The 19,803-nt window shown below is 29.7% G+C and overlaps 1 protein-coding gene across 1 annotated transcript in view; it reads right to left on the bottom strand.

Annotated features, from left to right (window-relative positions):
• LOC123297399 (RNA-binding protein fusilli) overlaps nucleotides 1–19,803 on the bottom strand; it is a 92,188-nt gene that overhangs the window by 1,776 nt on the left and 70,609 nt on the right. Inside the window, exons 5-9 of the mRNA XM_044879087.1 lie at nucleotides 10,460–10,570; nucleotides 9,844–10,114; nucleotides 8,156–8,371; nucleotides 6,984–7,232; nucleotides 4,846–5,806 (exon numbers count right to left, since the gene is read on the bottom strand). Coding sequence (XP_044735022.1) covers nucleotides 4,846–5,806; nucleotides 6,984–7,232; nucleotides 8,156–8,371; nucleotides 9,844–10,114; nucleotides 10,460–10,570 — 1,808 coding nt within the window. The remainder of the gene's footprint in view (nucleotides 1–4,845; nucleotides 5,807–6,983; nucleotides 7,233–8,155; nucleotides 8,372–9,843; nucleotides 10,115–10,459; nucleotides 10,571–19,803) is intronic.

The following is a 19,803-nucleotide window of genomic DNA, read 5'->3' on the forward strand; positions in this document are numbered from 1 at the left end:
ATGGCGTACAGCATTAGCAACTACCAGGCCAATATCATAAATACTTGTTGCAGTTTTATAAAAATAACCTCTCCCGGAAAAAAATATAAAAATTACATAGGTATGGATTTTATGAAGCACTTCAATAAAAATACTATAGAAACACGCCAAGAAATAGTTTTCTTCAAAGTTCATCTAATTTTTGTGGGTGAAACGAGTTTTTTATTTTTCGAATTATAGTTATGACAATTTGATCTGCAAAATTTAGTTAACGTCTTTTTCTTAAACGGAACAATCAATGGTAAGTATGGCTAAGTTTAATCAAAGAAGCATATTCATTTATTTATTCGTAAACGTGTTAAAGTTAAGTAGTACATGATTTTTGAGAATACCATAGTTTCTTACAATAATATAGGAAACGTATTTATGCTAAAGTTACGTGACAACCCAATGTAACCCAAGAGAATAACCGAATAGCAGTCGTGTAATCATAAAATGGCCTGAAATTATATGGTATGAACACGCAGTTAAATTCGGAGCTACAAATCTAAAGTGTAAAATTTGTTTAAACAATATTAAGCAATCTGTGCGCTCTCCATTACAGACAGCTTTGTCGAGAGCCATAGGCCTATAAAACATTCAATGGCGTGGTGAAGCGATGAGATAACTCACCAGCTAGATTGAAGAGACTTGCGCCACGTTTTGATTTATTGTGTGGAAATTTATTTAATAATATCGATGCCTTTTTGGCGGACGAATCTGCCATGCCCTTTTTTTGGTAGAAGAATCCGATGTACTTCATCAAGTGACACATAATTATGCCTCCAACTCGAATTCTTAATAAAACTTGCGTCTTACATTTTTACCGAAATATGTTATATTTTTCAAGGAAAGGCATTTTATCATTTGATTGAAACACGATTTTTATTTTTAACAGATCATCCGGAATAATTCAAATTTTTTTTCCTAGTTGTCACAAATATACACGTTGCAGGATAATTCTTGAAACGGAGTGAACTTTTAGTAAAACATTATTTACTTGCGTGTTTCCATATTTAAATTAAAGTGCGTTTTACATTTAGATACATGCATTCCAAGTTTCATACTCAAGGAACCGAAAATTTCCGAAATGTATAATTCGTCTCGTTTACAATAGAAGAGTTTGTCATATTATATTTTTGTTTGTTTTTTCATTAATAAATTTTGTAATATAAAAAAAATTAATAAATCATTTATAAACAATGTATTAAGATGAAATATGACTCACCCCAAATAATGATGTATTGTGCACAATTTTTAATTTTAAATACATTTAAAAAGTATTTGGTAGATATTTTATTTTATTTATTTTATATTGCAGTTGTTTTTTTAAAGCAGAATATAAACCATTTACCAATTTTTATATAATCCGTGAAAACCACCGTTTTTAAAATGTGACCATCCCAAAAAATCATAACTTACTGTTTTTTTTTTATAATTAACTTTGAAATCTAAACCTTTTTTTTTTAAATAAATTTAACTACAAAAAAACCTTATCCTCTTAGGGTAGTAAAATCATATAATCAAAAGTTATTAACTAGGAGGAAATTTCTATAAAATAAAATGGTTTGTATGTACAAAAAAACAAAATTTTCGAGAGTTTGTTATATGAATGGCCTTTTACCGTTTGAATTCGTAGAATGATCCCTTGAAAAGATGTTCTACACTTTTGTTATAATCAGCTTTAACTGTTTTTCTTTTTGTATTAGTTAGAATGTGTAGGTACAAAGCATGATAGAAAATCTTCTTTTTTTTTTATTAAACAGTTGAAACTAATCAAATTTTGTATAAATGTAGACTATCTTAAACAAAAAACCACAAAATTTCATCGGAAAGAAATAAAATAAAGCCATCTATAAGTTAATATAGCCGCTAAAATAACCATTGATAAAAAACGGATATGAAATTATATTGGATGATTAAGATGTCTTTATACCGACACTGACGTCATATGATTCAGTAGCCCATTAAAAATAGAGAAAAATTGATTGTAACATCTACATACAAAATGAACACTCAATAATCGTCACTATTTCTTCAAGAAAATCCCGAATAAATGAAAAGTTGTTAAATTATCATTTTTTATTAGAAACATATTTAATTGAAAATTGACTAAGAATATCAAGTAGAGGTACAATTCTGCATTGAATTCCTTCCAGATCTATTCAGTTTTCGAAAAAAAAAATGTTAACAACAATATTTTTAATATTTGTATAAGGAACAACTTTCCAATTTATAGTATTTCTTTATATCTTATCAGTTATCAGTTATGAACATGAATTAACTTTTAAATAGTTCCGAAAATCAAAGTAAAAAATTAAATTAAGGTATGATACTCCCTTTTGAACTCAACAACTTTAACAAAAGTTATTTTTGGTGGGGTATTGAGTGTCCCTTTTTTATGAATGACTTTGTAGATAGTTATTTATATGAATTTATTTTTACCTGATCTTGCTTAAGTATAGAAACTAGCAAATGTAGTACATACAATTATTTCCGGTTAATTTTTATATAAAACACGGAAAATACTATTCAGAAAAAAAGCCTCTAGGTGTCCTTTTAAATCAAAAAGAAGTCGAAATTTATCTTGTGCCCTTATAGACTTTTGATTTTAAAAGTTCCAACAATATTTTCCAAAATATTATTATAAAACTAAAAAAGAATATCAACTTCGAATTCGAAAACTGGAAAAACTTTATTTTAATGAGCATTTTGTATAAAGACATCTTAAAAGTACATGGTGAAGCGAGTATTACCCAAAATATTTTGTCGAAAAATATGTATTTTTCTGGTATATAATAAAACCCAAAAAGCAAAACAAATATATAGGAATTAGATATATTTTTATATAACATTTTCAAAAAATAAAAGTACAGGTCCTAAAGTAATAAATTAAAGTTTTGTTAATTATACAAATTATCTGTATAAAAATTATCATGATCCTAAATAATTAATTATTTAAAGTAATTAAATAAAAAAAAACGCCGTTAAACGAATTTTGTTTAATAAACTTTCGCTAAGTAATGCGATTTTTTTGTTGTTAATTTTGAAATTTCGTTGAATCAAGAAAAATAATCGAATAACCATTAATTTAAAAAAAAAACCCTGAAAGACATTAACGATAGGAGTGTTAGTAAAATTCACTACCATAATATAATGAGTGTTAATAAGAAAGTAAAAGAGACCAAAACCATAACAATAAAAAAACGAATCAGCTCAATTTTGCGATCGCCAATTACCATTCCTTATTGTGAAAGTGAATTAACTATTTGCTAAAAATGTATAGCAAACAAAATTTGTTTTTAAACGATTCATGTGACTAAAATAAAAACCACAAAAGAATGACACATTCCATAGCGAAAGCATATAAAAAACCAAAAAAAAGAGAACACGGCGCTGCCATAATGTTATTAAATTTTTAAACAAAACACCAATGGCTTTGGCATTACTGTTAATGTGTTAAAATTTGAATCCAAAAACAAAAATCTCTTTACCAAAACAAAAAAATATAATATTGCACATAAATAAAATCAAATTTTCTAACCTTACAAATTTTAACACAATAACATTATAATGATACAACAATCTTATATGACTAATAAATGCAAAAACCGAAAGATTCCAGCTTAATTACAACGAGGAAAAAACAAAAAATAATTAAAAAAATAACTGATTATGTGAAAACGAAAATTTGAAACATATCTTTTCAATTTATATAAAATTTTGTGTTCACGATTAAAATACGTTAAGATTTTGATACCATACTCGAATGATATCAAACTTTAGAGAATCCTTGGCGTATTTGCCATTTGATATGATCATGTTAAGTTGATACAAGACGTGAAAACATAATCGTAAAGTCACGACACCTCATTTCCTATCTTCATAATACGAAATGTTAACATGAAAAAACCTTCGATGTCATGAACCATTTTGATATTTCTAAGATTGATTTATCGACTATTCAAAAAAAGATTTGAACCTCGAATTGCAAACACAATCATGAATACAAACTCGTAGTCGTGAATACACAATAGCAATCGAGTAATTGAATTGAATAGATCGCAAGTTATTGCAGACAGTTTACGTGCCTCGAAATCATGTCTATCTACCTTAGAAAGTCAAGTTCGTAAATAGTGAAAGCGCGTATTAGATATAGGTAATTTAAAAAAATGTCTCATCCAAATTTTTACGGGCAAATGTTTCAAATTTTGTTTTTCACAACATTATTGGTTTATTTTTGAGAAAAGCTACACAACATATAAAAAAGAGGTATAAAGATGTATGTCAAAATTATTTTCTTTAAACTAAAATAATATTTTTTAAATGTCAAAAAAAAGTTTCGTGATCCATCACCAACTAAATAGTAATTTTCACTTTTAAATTAATAAAAAAAACGTATTTTATACAAAAAAAAAAAAAAGATTAAAAATTAAATCTTAAACTATCTAAGTGATATTTATTCTTTAACATTCACAAAATCCAACAAAAAATAGTCGTTTCACGCATCGCTCTTATTGTCTACGAAAATATATATTATAACTTAAAAACAAAAATATGTGCAAGAAATTAAAGTATTGAATTTGTACATTATAAATAAAATTAAAGATATTGTTCAAAAACGAATGAATCTTTGTAAATTTACAAAAAAAATCATTTAAATTAGTCATGGAATGTATAAATTAAGTTATTAAAAATGTAGCAGCAACGTTTGGACGGATTACTTTTGAAAAATTTGAAATCCATATTTATAAAGGCAATATTATAAGGCACATTAAGTCTTGGATATATTTTATTATAGGTTATTTCTGCGTAGATAAACTTAATAAAATTGTCCATAGGTTCTAGTACCAGCAATTTGAGAATTTGCTACAGACGTATATACATTATTCGCATAATTTGCTACACGCTTTGATGGTGTACCACTTTCAGTTGTAGCTGTGGGAGTAAAAGCATCGCCATACGAACGCTTACCACCAGTTGGTACAAAGCTGTTCTGGTATATAAATTGTGGAATCATTGTAGGAACAGGTGGTTGAGGTTGTATAGGGGGTGGAGCAGCAGTTGGAATTAATGGTGGTTTTAAGCCAATCATTTGACTATGAGGCTGTTGGAATTGTGGTGGAGCTGGAAGTCTTGGTGCACCAGGTAAATATATTAATGGATGTTGTGGAGATTGTGTGAATTGGAAATTTGGTGGTAATAGGGGACTTTGATGCTGGAATAGTCCTGGCTGACCAGGTATAGTGAATAAACCTTGTGGCAATTGTCGCGCGGCTGTATTATTAAATTGATTCATATAAGCTAATTCGGATTGTTGTTGGGCTTGCGCAGCTTGTATTGCTGCTAATTGAGCTGATGCAATATGCTGTTTGATTAACATATTTTGTTGAGCAATCATTTGCGCTTGCTGCTGAGCATACAAAGCTGGATTTTCCCATGTCAACGCTGGATTTGGCGTAACTAAATTTTGTTGGATTTGTGCAACAGTGGTATTTATTTGTGGGACTGTTGGTGGCTGTCCTGCTGTTGGACCAGCAGCAGGACCTGCCGGTGCAGGAAGTATACCTGGTGATATTAGTGCTGTGGCAACACCTTTCCGTGGTGAAACAGGTGCTGGTATACCGCCATTTAGTACCAAATTCATATCCTCACCACTGCATTGAAACACTTCAATATACCGATGTTTTTTGCCAGAGAACATAAATCTATTATGTTTTTGTTGTGCGGCCAAGCCTGCACTTTTTTCTGAGTCCATTTGTATGAATGCTTCACCACTGGGTGAACCCTAAATAAGTAAATTTCGAAATGTTTTCATATTTATTTACCCAAAAAAAATTATAAATGGATTATTTATTTCCCCAGAAGCGTGAATCACGAAAATAACGACTTGATTGCAATTACACATAGGTTTATATTTTACAGAAAAACTTCCAAAATTTTTTGTGATTTTTGAGCTATTTTAATCAGAGTGAGTGCTCTTTCTAAGTTTGTCCACGATTTTCTACTGTTTTTTTGGATAATTTTGTATACGATCGGGGACATTTTTCATTTTGGTCATGCCACATATGTCAAATTTGTCAAACATGCTACATATGCCAAATCAATAAACCCCCAAACAACAAGACTTGTTCTCCTCGATACAATTTTAACAAGCCTGTGTCAGAATCGATACATTCCTCGAATCTTATTATTATTGCCTTAAACACCCCTTTTCTACTCCTCAGATTAGATTTGTGAGTCATAAATCAAATTACGAAAGTTCTGTGCCAAAACACTCAATGTTTTCTGCAAATAATTCCTTGGCACAATTCTTGAATACCATTTTCTTCTTTCCAAAATAGTATGCAGATTTCAGTATGTTCTATTAAAATCGAATAAACAATCAAGCATGAGAGACATCTAGGTGATTGTTTACTAGAAACCATTTGAATGCTCGAACTATGATTAAATTAACTCTAATCACTAATTCAACCCATTAATTATTATTGAAATGTTTCGAAGTTTGCTAGCTTAGATAATTAGATCTCTTTATTCCAAGAAGTACACTAAGCTCTATAAATAATTCACACTTACACCTTTATCCAAAATATTATAAAAACTTCTGAAGCATGAGTCGTTCAAAACAGAAGTAATTAAGTAAAAAGAAACTTTTTTTAAAATTAATTTTAATTTTTAAAGTTTTGGATTAAACGCTGGAAAGCGTAGCATGGTACCTAACGTGATTCACTCCATGCTTCTGTGAGTTTAGACACTTTGAATTATCAATAAGTCCCCAATTTATTCTAGTACAATCCATTATTCATGCATTTTTAAATTCACACTATTAAAATAGCCCTATACGCAAAAAATCTTACTTTAAAAAAAATCTCGAAAGAATACGTAAGCCATAATAAAAGTTAAGTTAGTATTACTAGAGACACAACAAATATAAATCTAGAAAATGATATAAACAAAATTCTTACCTGTGAACTATATACCATATGAACACCTTGAAAAACAATATTTTTGGCGAATTCACCCAAAAATTCAAGTATATGTTCAACTTGTGCTTCATATGGTAAACCTCGCAATCGTATACAATCTTTCCGCGTCCCGGATGTAATTATATGTTGTGGTAATAATGGTAACGGTGGCAATTGATGTGGAAGAATTTGTGGCATTTGATTAACGACTCCATGATATTTTTGTAATTCCATTGATCGATTTAGCACCTAACAAAAAAAATCACATTTAAACAACAGTGTCAGGTAGCTTATTAAAAAATAGTGATATTTTGTAAAAATTTCAAAATTGGTTCCTCAAATTATTTTTTGTATACAGAGTATTTTGTTTTGCAATGTCAATTCTCAAGTAGCTAATTCGGGCATCAAGACTTCCCGTTCGAACTCAATATATCGGTAATAGTAAATCCTACCGTTTTGAAGATAATACATAGTTTTGATATGTATATTCATTTAACTTCAAATTTTATTTGGATAAGAAGGAAACGACCGTATAATATAACTGCACCAAAACAGGGATGGGATAATTATTGATAGTTTTCCAAGAGAGATTAAACCATAGATCTAACTAACTTAAAAGACCTGAACTTGTAAGATCAAGCTGGTAATAAAAAAGCGTAAGTAAGTTAAAGGCTTTGAACTTCCGGCAAACTGCTATTTGATTGAATTTAATATCAAATTCAAATATCAAATTTCGATCTTGATCCCCAAGACAATGACGCTTTGGATTCTGGTAGTAATTACTTTTTATGGTTTTCCAGCTTTTGACCTAAGAGGAGGGAGCATTTTAGTTGAATTTATTTAATTGTAGCTCGCAACGTGACTCAGATACGAGTTCTGAAGTGTGGCAGAATTGACGCCCACGAATCTATTGTCTGAGGATTGACATCATCGTTCCAAACACTCTATATAATGAACTTAAATTTGGATAAAATATACTTGCATTTAGCGGTCGAGTCATTTTGTTATATTTTAGACCTTCATTACCCTTAGACATAATAATCTGTAAAATTCAAAGGAATAAAAAAACAAATAAGCAAAAACTAATTTCCCCCCGCTTTATTCTTTTGTTTTCATTCTTAATAGAGAGAAGGGAATGTTTATTATGTTTAAAAAAATATTTATGAACTTACTTGTTGAACTTCAGCAGTTGTACTGCGGAACAATTCAATATATCGGCTACCAATTAATTCACGATGCTTAGACAATGCTTTAGAAGCATCAGCCTCCTCAGCGAATAGAACAAAAGCATCACCCGTTGATCGGCCATCACCTTTTTTAACAAATAACACCCCATCTGTTCCATCCAAAACATGGCAAGGATGTTCACCACCAGAGAAAAAGTCCAACTAGAAAAATCATAAAATTTAATTATTAAATTTAAGTCATACTGTAAGTAAAAAAGAATTATAGAAAGTTTAAATCATGGCACTGAGCATTTGAACAATCCAATATATTTTGAATAATAATGTCGTGTTTTTAAATTTTACTGGCCTTTGAAGACACAGAGAGCCAAAAACAATACCAAGATTTGTAGATTTAAGCAAAGAATACATATATATATATAGTATTCTTTGATTTAATGATAAATTCAAAGAGTATGGATGGAGGAGAAGCAGCCCATAAGAGCAAATGTAAAATCGTAGTAGTATATTAGTTTCAGCGCCTCTACCGAGTAAGGTTCTCAATCTTAATAGTTAAAAGTGACTACCGCAAAGTAGTCGAACTTAATAGTCGCCCCCCGTTACAATATTATCTTATGGTAAACAGGTAAAATGTTTTTTTTTAGAAAATCAAAAAACGCAGATCATAAAAAAATTCTGATGATATAAAAGAAAGAAAAAATATACTGTTATCGAATTAATTTCGTTAAATTTTAAGTTTAAAAAGTGAATAACAAGGTTATACATGGGGCTAAATGGGAAATAAAAATCGATTTTCTAAAAAATAATATCGATAACTATAGTACTTGAAACTTTAACTAGGTAATAATTATTTAAACTTTTAATAGAATTTCACAAAATATTTCAATTTTCTATTAATTTAAAATTATTTAAAACTAGCCTGATTCCCGCCCGCTTTACTGGGCTTAAAAGTAAAAACCACCGCTTTATAGATTCCTCCTCTCTTGATCTTACTTATCCCTTTTCCAAAACACTCGAAGGGATTGTCTTACACAGTTTAAAAATATGCAGTTTTCAATTTTTTTAAGTGTAAAATAGTCATAATTCATTGAGTATTTAAGAAAAGATGGCCATGAATTGTTTTTTTTACATTTACTATTTTAAATTTTTACAGAAATCATTAATTTATGATTCAAAATGATGATCATAGATGAAGGAGTAAAATGGCAGAATTAATTTAATCTTTTTAAAATATATCTGTATAAATTATAGCTCATGTGTTATTCTGATGTATGAGCTATATTGTTGTACAGTTTCATTCAAATCTATTCACTAGTTTTTGCGTGAAAGCGTAACAAACAAACAAACAAACAAACATCCTTACTTTCACAGTTATCATATATAAGGATTTTCCTACTGTTTCCCTATGAACGCACAGCGCAAAACAGGGTGGTGATCATACGTCCTTAATTGTTAATGTTAGTTTATTCTAAACAAATAAAATTTCTATTAATATATAGTAAAATAACCTACTAAGTATACGGTTCAAATTATACAAGCTTCTTCTTAACTTCTTAACTTTTACTTAAAAAAATGAATAAAGGTAAAAAACATATTTTCCCGAGAACATCATCAGATGGTTGGCCATATTCGCTTTATAGATTAATTCATAATAAATGTTAAAATATGGTACTTACAACTTGTTGTGCTGTACAATCATACGGTAAACCACGCATCCGTATAATTACAGCAGCACCTTTAGATAAAAATGCTTGCGCCTCATTTGAACTACCTCCAGCAACACCTATGAAATCATCACCATTACCCTCATACACTTCAATATATCGAGTACCCATATGATGTTTATGCCTTTTTAAGGCTAAATCACGATGTTCTTGTGAACAAAATCGTACTAACGCTTCACCGTTACGTCGTCCTTGAGCCGATAAACACAATGCAACACCACCCCTAATAAATAACAACAAAATAATTATAACAATTTAATTTTTAATTTTTTTTTATTAAAATAATTTTGTTTTTTCTTGACGAGTGAAGACACACAACTTTTTTTGTACAAAAATATTAAATGAATTTCTTATCAATTTATTAGACCTTTGATATAATACAACTGATTGAGATAATAAACTGGTATAATTTATTTAAAATATGATTTTATTGAGTTCTCCTTATCTCTGAGACTCCTTATTTTTTTCAACTGAATTATCTTTACTTAAAATCGTAATTATTTGTTTTGAATTTTATGTCACAAAGAATTTAAAAGGTTTATTTTGATTTTAATGATAAAATACTCACTTAGCAATGTTTAATCCTATGAAAAATTTTGCAATATCTTGATCACTACTTTGCCACGGTAATCCTCGAGCTCGAACCACACAATTACTTTCAATTTTGTCACTTTTTAAACTGAAAACAAGAAAGAAATTATTGATATTAACATTTTTTTTATATAATCTAATCTTTAAAAAAAAATTCGATTAATATTGTCTTGAAAAAATAGCAGAAAATTTAAAAATTATAATAAAAAAAGTACCCAATATTTTTCTTACGTAAGAATTTGTGTTTAAAAAATAATAAAACTTACCCATTATTTCAAATTGAAAAAAGTGTTTGCTTGTAAAATAAGAAAATAGATAAATGTTTCAATTTTGTTTTTGTTATAGAAATCACATAACTTTTGAATGAATATTATTAATTTTGAAAATAAAATGAAAAATCTATTTGTATGTGATATAATAAGTCTGAGTAAAAATATTTATTGTATAAGCGAGACTCACTTCGTTCGTTTACAGAGTATTTGGAGATTTAAAAAAAATGACATTCAGTTTACTAAAACTATTATTATTATTTCAATAATAACTGATAAGCTTAAACAAGTTCAATATTATTTATTTATTTATATCATACAGTCTGAATATAAATTTTGTTACTATTCAATCAACTATTTTTGTATTTTTACTTTGTATTGTTATGTATATTTAACTGGTGTGACGTCATAAAGGATAAGAAGTTATAGCATATTGGAATCCTCAAGTTTTATACTATGTATATGAAATATACCAAGTTATACTAAGTTTAGCCCCAAGTTTGTAACGCTTAAAAATATTGATGCTATGAACAAAATTTTAGTATAGTTGTTCATAAAATCACCTAATTAGTCCATTCCCGATTGTCTGTCTGTCTATCATCACGATAACACAAAAACAAAAAAGATATCAAGCTAAAATTTTTACAGCGTACTCTGGGTCAATTGGATCTTGGGTCCGTAGGACCCATTTTGTAAACCGTTAGAGATAGAACAAAAGTTTTAATGTAAAAAATGTTCCTTATAAAAAAATAATCATTTTTCGTAAACAGTACATAGTATATTAAGTTTAGTCCCAAGTTTGTAACGCTTGAAAATAATAATACTAGGAAAAAAATTTTGTCATAGGAGTTCACTAAATCACCTAATTAGTCCATTTCCGGTTGTCCGTCCGTCCGTCTGTGGACACGATAACTCAAAAACGAAAAAAGATATCGGGCTGAAATTTTTACAGCGTACTCAGGACGTAAAAAGTGAGGTCAAGTTCGTAAATGAGCATCATAGGTCAATTGGGTCTTGGGTCCGTAGGACCCATTTTGTAAACCGTTAGAGATAGAACAAAAGTTTTAATGTAAAAAATGTTCCTTATAAAAAAATAAACATTTTTCGTAAACAGTACTGTTTACCCGTGTGAGCGCAAATTAGGCACACATTGTATAGTATGTGTTATATGGGAATATCGGTTATATATGTGTGTGACATGTATGTATGTGTGATGTGACAGAGTAATCAACACTGTCTATACATGATTTTTCAACAATTAACTCAGCCAATTGTTTGTTTTCACTTGTTTTTTTTTATTAAAAACTTCAATTGATAGGTACTAGCATGTTCAAACAGACTTTTTTTAACGAGCAAGTTAACACAAGTTCGTTGTTCGAATCGTTCATAAGACTACTAGTTGAAGCTTCCTGCAAATTTTCAACTGCCATTATTTTATAGTTTTGGAGAAAATGAATACCAAAGTTTTGTCCTAATTTGCGCCCTTACTTGTTTTTTCATAATTGAAAGAGCTTTAATAAGCGTGACCGCACTTAAAAAATTATAATTAAGAATAAGTACAATAAAATTGCATAGCTCAAGCACGAAGAATTGGGATATACGTTACTCTTGACAAAAAAGTTTTTGTTTTTACAGTATACAGTTCCTACATAAATTGTTCCCATTCAAGAGTGGTATCTCATAAGCACTTTGATAAGGCCTAGAATACCATTTTAATTTAGAAAAATTTTTTCATAAAAAAGTTAAAATTTTTTGTTTGAAATTGTTCTTTTTTACGAGTAGATTCGCAAAAATTGAATGTAAAAAGTCCAAAATTAAAATTATGAATTTGAAAAAATTTTAATATTTTGTGCAGATTTTTTACATTCAATTATTGCGCATCTATTTACACTTCGAAAAAATATTTCAAACAAAATTGGATTGGCTTTATAATGAGACAACTTTATAATCTAAACTCTCTACCGCTAACGAAAAGGAATGAACCATTAATGGATGTTGAGAGTCAAAGTCCAATCTCAGGTGCCTATAAGATCCCCTTCTTAGACATGAGCTTCTTTTGCTTGAAATATTTTTCTGTATCTGATTTATTTTAAAAGAAATATCTCATTTAAAGGTGGCTAAAGACTTATGATACATACTGTATCCTTTTTTCTTAAAGACGTTCCTCGCTAAGTGATGAAATTATTAAGTATGCAATTATTTGAGACTTCTGTTTCAAATTTTCAAGATGGATTAGAAAATTAGACGAAAATTAAGAGTAAAATTTTAAAATATATACCATTGTTTTCGAAATATCGAGGCGAAATCAGTACGGTACTGATGATGAGGATGATATTGAACCTACTTTAGTATTAGTAGATCTATTTTATAAGTAGATAAGCCTTTGAATGCCGCTATTAAATTATTACTTTTTGTTTTTGTTTACTTTTAATCATGTATACGATATTTATTTACATCATCATTTCTCGATTATAATTGATGATTTTTAATATGGTACATACAGCGTATCAACTAAATAATGACAAATATAATGGGTAGGTAACCTACCCATTAAACTCAGAATAACAGGGTAATTAATTTGCATAGAATAGATAATCAATTTTAGTTCATTTCAATGATTTGATAGTAGTCATCATTTTTTATACTTTATAGCGTAGGAATTTTTAATCAAGAGTTTTTATTACCAAAATTTCAAAAAAAGAAATTCAAAGATATTAATATCATTTTTATCAACAAAAAAAAGTTAACTTATTAAATAAAAGATAACATTTAAAAGAATTAATTACTTTACTCAGATTAAATTTCTACGTAAATTTTCCAAAATTATAATAACAATAGTTTTTGCTTTAGAAATTATATTACAAGTATATGTATAAGGAGCTAGCAATTGAACTCTCAATTAATACAAGGACCCAGTGGCGGATGTCGCCCTTTTTCTTTGTGAGGGAGTGATTATTATTACTTTTTTTTCTTAATCCTAATATTCTATTATCAGTTCCTATCAGTTCCTTATTTTCAAATATTTTTTATTTTGATGGATAAATTTTATTAAATTAAATATAATTTATAAACTTGAATACAATTTTTCAAAAATAAATAATTAAATTAAAAATTAAATTTTATTTAAATAATCACTTATATAATTAGTTTCTTCTTCCAGGCTTTGGTTTGCGCAAAATAACGCCGATTATATAAATCTTTATAATCAATTTCTTGTACTAATTCAGTAGATATCAATAGACAATAATGCAAGAGCATAAAGTTTATCTTGACCCATGCTTGCACGTAAGTATTTTTTTACCCTTTTCATGTGTAGCTGGGATGCTCAAGTATGATTTGTTTACGTGTTTTATGGACGACGTTTAGAGCAGACATGGACAAACGTGACTTACAGAAGTCCCTCGGACTCCTAACTTAACATACGAGTAAGACAGTGACAGCCAAACCAGTGACAACCTAAAATACGAGTACCACAGAGAGATAACATTTTTTTTCTACCTATCTTATTACTATTAGAGAAACTGAGATAGGTAGAAGAGTCGTATATTCGCCTCGCTTCCTCCTCTATGAGCAATGCGGACTTTGATAAAGAGGCACACAATAAAGTTTATGACTCACAATAAAGTTATAACAATGGTGATTTCGACTTGAAATAACTCGCCCATGCCTAGTTTAGAGTATACTCTCCGCTGATGGAAAAATGAGTTGCAAATACTAGAATCTAGATGCAAGCTTTGTTAAATATTTACCTACTCTATATCCCGGAGTTAAAAACTAAACTTAAAAACACTTATTACGCCTCTGACACAATTATATACTATAGTAAGATTTTATCGCAATTTTACAGATATTTATCAAATCTTATAGATGTAAAGAAATGTTTTCTCTCTCTCTTTAATTTTTGATAACCTTCTGATAAAAGTATTTAATGACTTTGGTGTTCAATATACTTCTGAGTGTTATAATACGTGTGACCTTCACATGTACCGTGTAATAACATTTTTGACAAAATAACCTGATTATCAAAGTATCCATAACTATAATATTAGCTTTGAAAAAAATACTGGATTAAGGTTCGCGAGATGGGCGGGAAAAAGTCGTACAAGATAGTTTCGTTGATGTATACATACTAGTCAAATATTTGTCATTTTTGATTAAAATTCTATTTTGTAATTTCAATCAGAAAGGAAATAATAAACGCTCAAAATTGGCATAATTCCTGGGAGACTTTTATGACACCGTTGCATCGTGAACCATAGAAATTTGCCCACCTACCTTCAGGCAAATTGAAAGTAGGCGTATCATCAATTGAGGGCTCCACCAATTCAGATAAAATAGAATTTAATTGATCCCTAATTCGATAGAAACTACGGAAAGTTTTCTATAGTGTAGTTGTTAGTAAAGGTTGTCTATAAGCGTAGTTGTAGTTGTCGAACCTTCTCAGTTGGAAATAAAGGCGAAAAATCATTACCCTGATGATTTAGACTTGAAATTAGTTAAGGAATTGATTCATCTCGACTCTTGCAAAAAAGTACGAAAAGAAAAAGGGTGAATCGAATGGAATTTTTCTTTATCGGATAATTTTGCCAAATAATGTGCAATCTACTTTTTGTAATGCAGAAGTGGCACTTCGTATTTATTTATCGATGATGGGAACTAATTGCAGTGGAGATCATTTTCCAAACTAAAGATTATAAAGAAAAAATTGCGAACGTCGATGACTCAAGAACGCTTATCGAATATCATGCTTCTCAGGGAAGCGACATTCTCCGTGATATGAATTTTGATGACATTGTCATTACTTTTGCTTATAAGAAATCGTGCAAAGTTTTTATCCAGTGTGCAAATATGCAGTGGCGGATTTAGAGATTTGCCGCCCGTAGGCTATTCAATTTTTGCCGCCTCTAAATTTTGATATCTTAGTTCACAATCATATCAATTATCTATCTCTTGCTGAGTGGTCATGTCGTTTGTTTTGGCGTTACAACACAAATACGACTACGCAATTGCATGCCTTAGGCGCGAAGCGCGTAGGTATGCTCGACTCTTGCCTAAAAATCTAAATCCGATTGTTTTCTCACATTAAACCGTGTCTAACAAATACAGTAGAATCTCGATAACTTAAACCTCGGTAACATAAAAACCTCTGTTACTTCAAAAAATACTATGTTCCCTTCCCATCAGAGCCCAAAACCTCTATAACTTAAAATACGCAACCTCTATAACTTAAATAAATAATCTCTGTATAGGCCCTCAGTAACTACATAGAAACATGTACATACCTCTATATTAACCTTTACCTAACATAGACACTTGATAACTTAAAACCTCTATAACTTAAAATATTTTGTGTTTCCCTTGGACTTTAACTTATCGAGATTCTACTGTACGATGTACATGTATATTATTTAAAAAGCAACTTATCAAAAAGAAAAATAATCGCTGAGCTCATAAAAATTATTTGTATTTTCTAAAAAAGTTGGCTTTGTGAAAAAATTAACAAATGTAAACATTCAATTTAAATAATTCGTGTACGACATAAGCGCTTAAGGCATGATCATTTGGATTTTCCAAACTTTTTCTTACTACAAATAAAATAATTAACTGATAAAATGTATCCATTTTCTAATCCGCAAATTGTCTAACTTCATATTTAGTAGAGGGAATTTTTTTATTGTCATGTTGCAATCGTTCAAATATCAGTTATTCGATTGATTTAAACAAAAAGACTATACTTATTCTGATATCGAACTAGTTTTTTATTTAATAAAAATTAGTCAGTATTTTTTACGCATAAAGAAATAACTTTCTGGAATAGAATTTGACAATTTGTAAACTTGCTGCAGCAATCATGATTAGACCATCGATATTGTATCAAGATTGAATTGTGTAAGGAGATCTCATAATTATTAGGTACACGGAGAAAAAATTATAGTAATTATCAGTGAAGAAAATATGTAAAAATAACTAAATTTCGACTATAATATGGAATCGCTATTGCGATATTCTAAAAATTCATGATCATTACATTATAATCAAAAGCGTTTAGCAATTGTTTATGCGGAGATTTTGAGATATTTATTATTTAGCACTGTATATAGGACTATATTTCGGTTTTTGTTGAATATTTTAATTCCTCTATAATTTTTGAAATTCGTATTTTGTGTGTGTATTATAATTTTTTCTAAATTTTGTCAATCGAAATAAAAAATTAATGAACTAAATTTGCCGCCCCTTAAAATTTGCCGCCCTAGGCTCCAGCCTACTCAGCCTGCTGGTAAATCCGCCACTGCAAATATGATACAATAATAAATTTTTTTACTTGAGTATACACCACTACTTATATACGAAAAAATTTTAGGGGCCTCCACCAAATTTTTTCCCCAAGGTTTCCGAATTCTAAAATCGGCTCTGCCTATTTGTTCAGTTGCTACGTTTAGACTTACATAAAGTCTGACTCTATAATGTTCGTCGGGTAAAGTGGGTAACATACATTAATTATGAACTGTTGAATATTTGTAATCAATGTTCAAAAATTAAATTAATTATTAAGGTATTTTAAATCAATTCTATGTAAACAAAATCTTTTGTAAAATCATGAGTCATATTTATTACAGGGTATAAGTATACACAGATGTATTTAAAAGTAAAAAGATAATATAATAATGCATTGTCACATAAGGCTGTAGCCTCGCTATGGGCATAATGACAGAATATTCTAAATCTATTTTTTTACCCCGACTATACAATGGCGAGGGTTATGTGTTTGGTACATATGTATGTTCATCTGTTCCCATCTAGCTTCTAAACTACTGACCATAATTTTACAAATGAGATAACGTTAGCATTTTGATTGCACGATGGTTATAGGATATGAAATTGAATATGGCGCTCTCTACAGGACATAAATTATGATCGAAAAACAATTTTCGATTTAATGATAGCGTGTTAAGTATCAAATTAAAGGGCGTAATTAGCACTTTTCAAAAAAATATATATTGTTATACTTGATCACGAAATTATAATCCCAAAACAGTTAAAGTGTATGTATTTTCGTCTGTTCCCATCTAGCTTCTAAACTACTTACCATAATTTTACAAATTAGATATTGTTAGAAGCATTTTGATTGCCCGATTGTTATAGGCTATGTGGCGTCACAGTAAATTGAATATGGCGCTCTCTACAGGACATAAAGTTATGATCGAAAAACAAATTTCGATTTAATGAATGACTGTAACCCCAAAATAGTTTAAATAAAGTTCAAAAACTAAAACCCCGATAATTACAGAATCGTGCTCTTAAAAGTATGAAAACAAGAAAACATTTTCATCTGAAATTGTTATGATAAGTAAAATCGTCATTACAGTCGGGGAACTTCATTTCGGTCCTGTGGAAAACTGGTTACTCTTCGAGGTCCCCCGACTGTAATGACGATTTTACTACAAACATTATTTCTAATATAAAATTTCAACTCAAAAAATCTTACGTAAGAATGGGTTTTACCCCCCCCCTTCACAAAAGCACATGAATAGATTTTTAAAACCTCTCCCCCCCCCCCCAATTTCTTACGTAATTAATGAATGGCCCCTCTTTGGGGCAATTTAGATCCAACAAACATAAAATGCCGCCTCGAAACAAGTTTACGGTCGGAAAAGGTAGCACTTACGATAATATGCTTATTTGTTGTATGGTCGTTTCTTACTGTATCAGATGTCAGATTCAGAAATTAAACAAATTAAGGATGTACGCCACTATTGTTTGTTTATTTAAGTTTTATAAATTAAACATGTAGTCGTAATTTATTAAACATTTATAAGAGAGAAACGATTTATTGTAGCCAAAACACACTTGAAAATGCGTTAGAATGTTTTACGGTAACTATTGGAGAAATCGCCAACCATGTGACATTTAATGAGCGCATCGCTCGGAAATGTTTTGAAAGTAGCATAAATTCTTTTTTTTCACTGGACAATCTGGGCCGCGTTCAATTCAATGACAAAATAATTGATTTGCAATACGCTTTTCGAAATTTCTAGCCCCAAACTTATGAACTATTAGTATTATGTTTCTTTTATTGGTTTGATATAATTTAATTGGAAATTCGATTTATCAACTATCAAAATGTCTAAAATGAAACGAAATGCAATCATGATATTGAACAATAATCTAATTAGCACACTAATTAAGTCGAAAAACTTATCCAGGGTTAAGTAAATGATAATATTTTTGTATTTCGTGGCAGAAAAATGTGATATTTTTTAACATCAATTTGTTCATATACTCAAAAAGAGTGAGTCTTATCTGTATGGCAGATATGGCAGACCTGCTCTCATGGCGGTTCCTCGAACCTTTATGTGCCTAGGGCCTCCAAAAGGTTTAAGACAGTCCTGATCATATCTATTGTTAAATTCAAATTATCTGTTTCATAAATTAATAATAATTTTTCTGGCTAATTCAATGTATTTATTGGGCCACAGAGACCCGGATCTAGGGGTGGGGGCAAACCGGTGCGCTTACTAAGATCATTTATATACATATTCCATTTGGCTTCAAGAATCTGCAGATAAATAGAGCCGATCTAGCACGAAAATATTCAAAAGACTTGAATTCAGTTGATTTTTGCCAAGAACTTGTCGTATTTAAAAAGCTAGTAACCGAAATTAATGAAAAATCAAGTGCAATCGACCTGTTCAACATCTGTACAATCATGACTATCAAGAAGCCTTTCGTAATGCAGTAGTATAGCTTTAAAAATATACTGAATATTAACAACGACATCTGCAAGCTGTGAGCGAAGCTTCAGAAAACTGATGAACACTACCTGCAGGCCACTGAGACGGACTTTAATGAGCAAACAAATTCTTTAACAGAGACAAAAGCACGCTGTGTAAAGCTGTAGTATGATTAGAGAGGATTAAGAAAATATCTTGGTTGTACGTTGTCTTTCCTCGTAATCCTTACCAATATGTTAAATTTTATGTCCCACAAATTAAAATTATTAGCAAATAAATAATCAAAGATGCTAATTTAATAAAAGGTTTTTAGTTTTCCA

This window comes from Chrysoperla carnea, chromosome 1 (assembly GCF_905475395.1).
Source record: "Chrysoperla carnea chromosome 1, inChrCarn1.1, whole genome shotgun sequence".
Classification (NCBI taxonomy): domain Eukaryota; kingdom Metazoa; phylum Arthropoda; class Insecta; order Neuroptera; family Chrysopidae; genus Chrysoperla; species Chrysoperla carnea.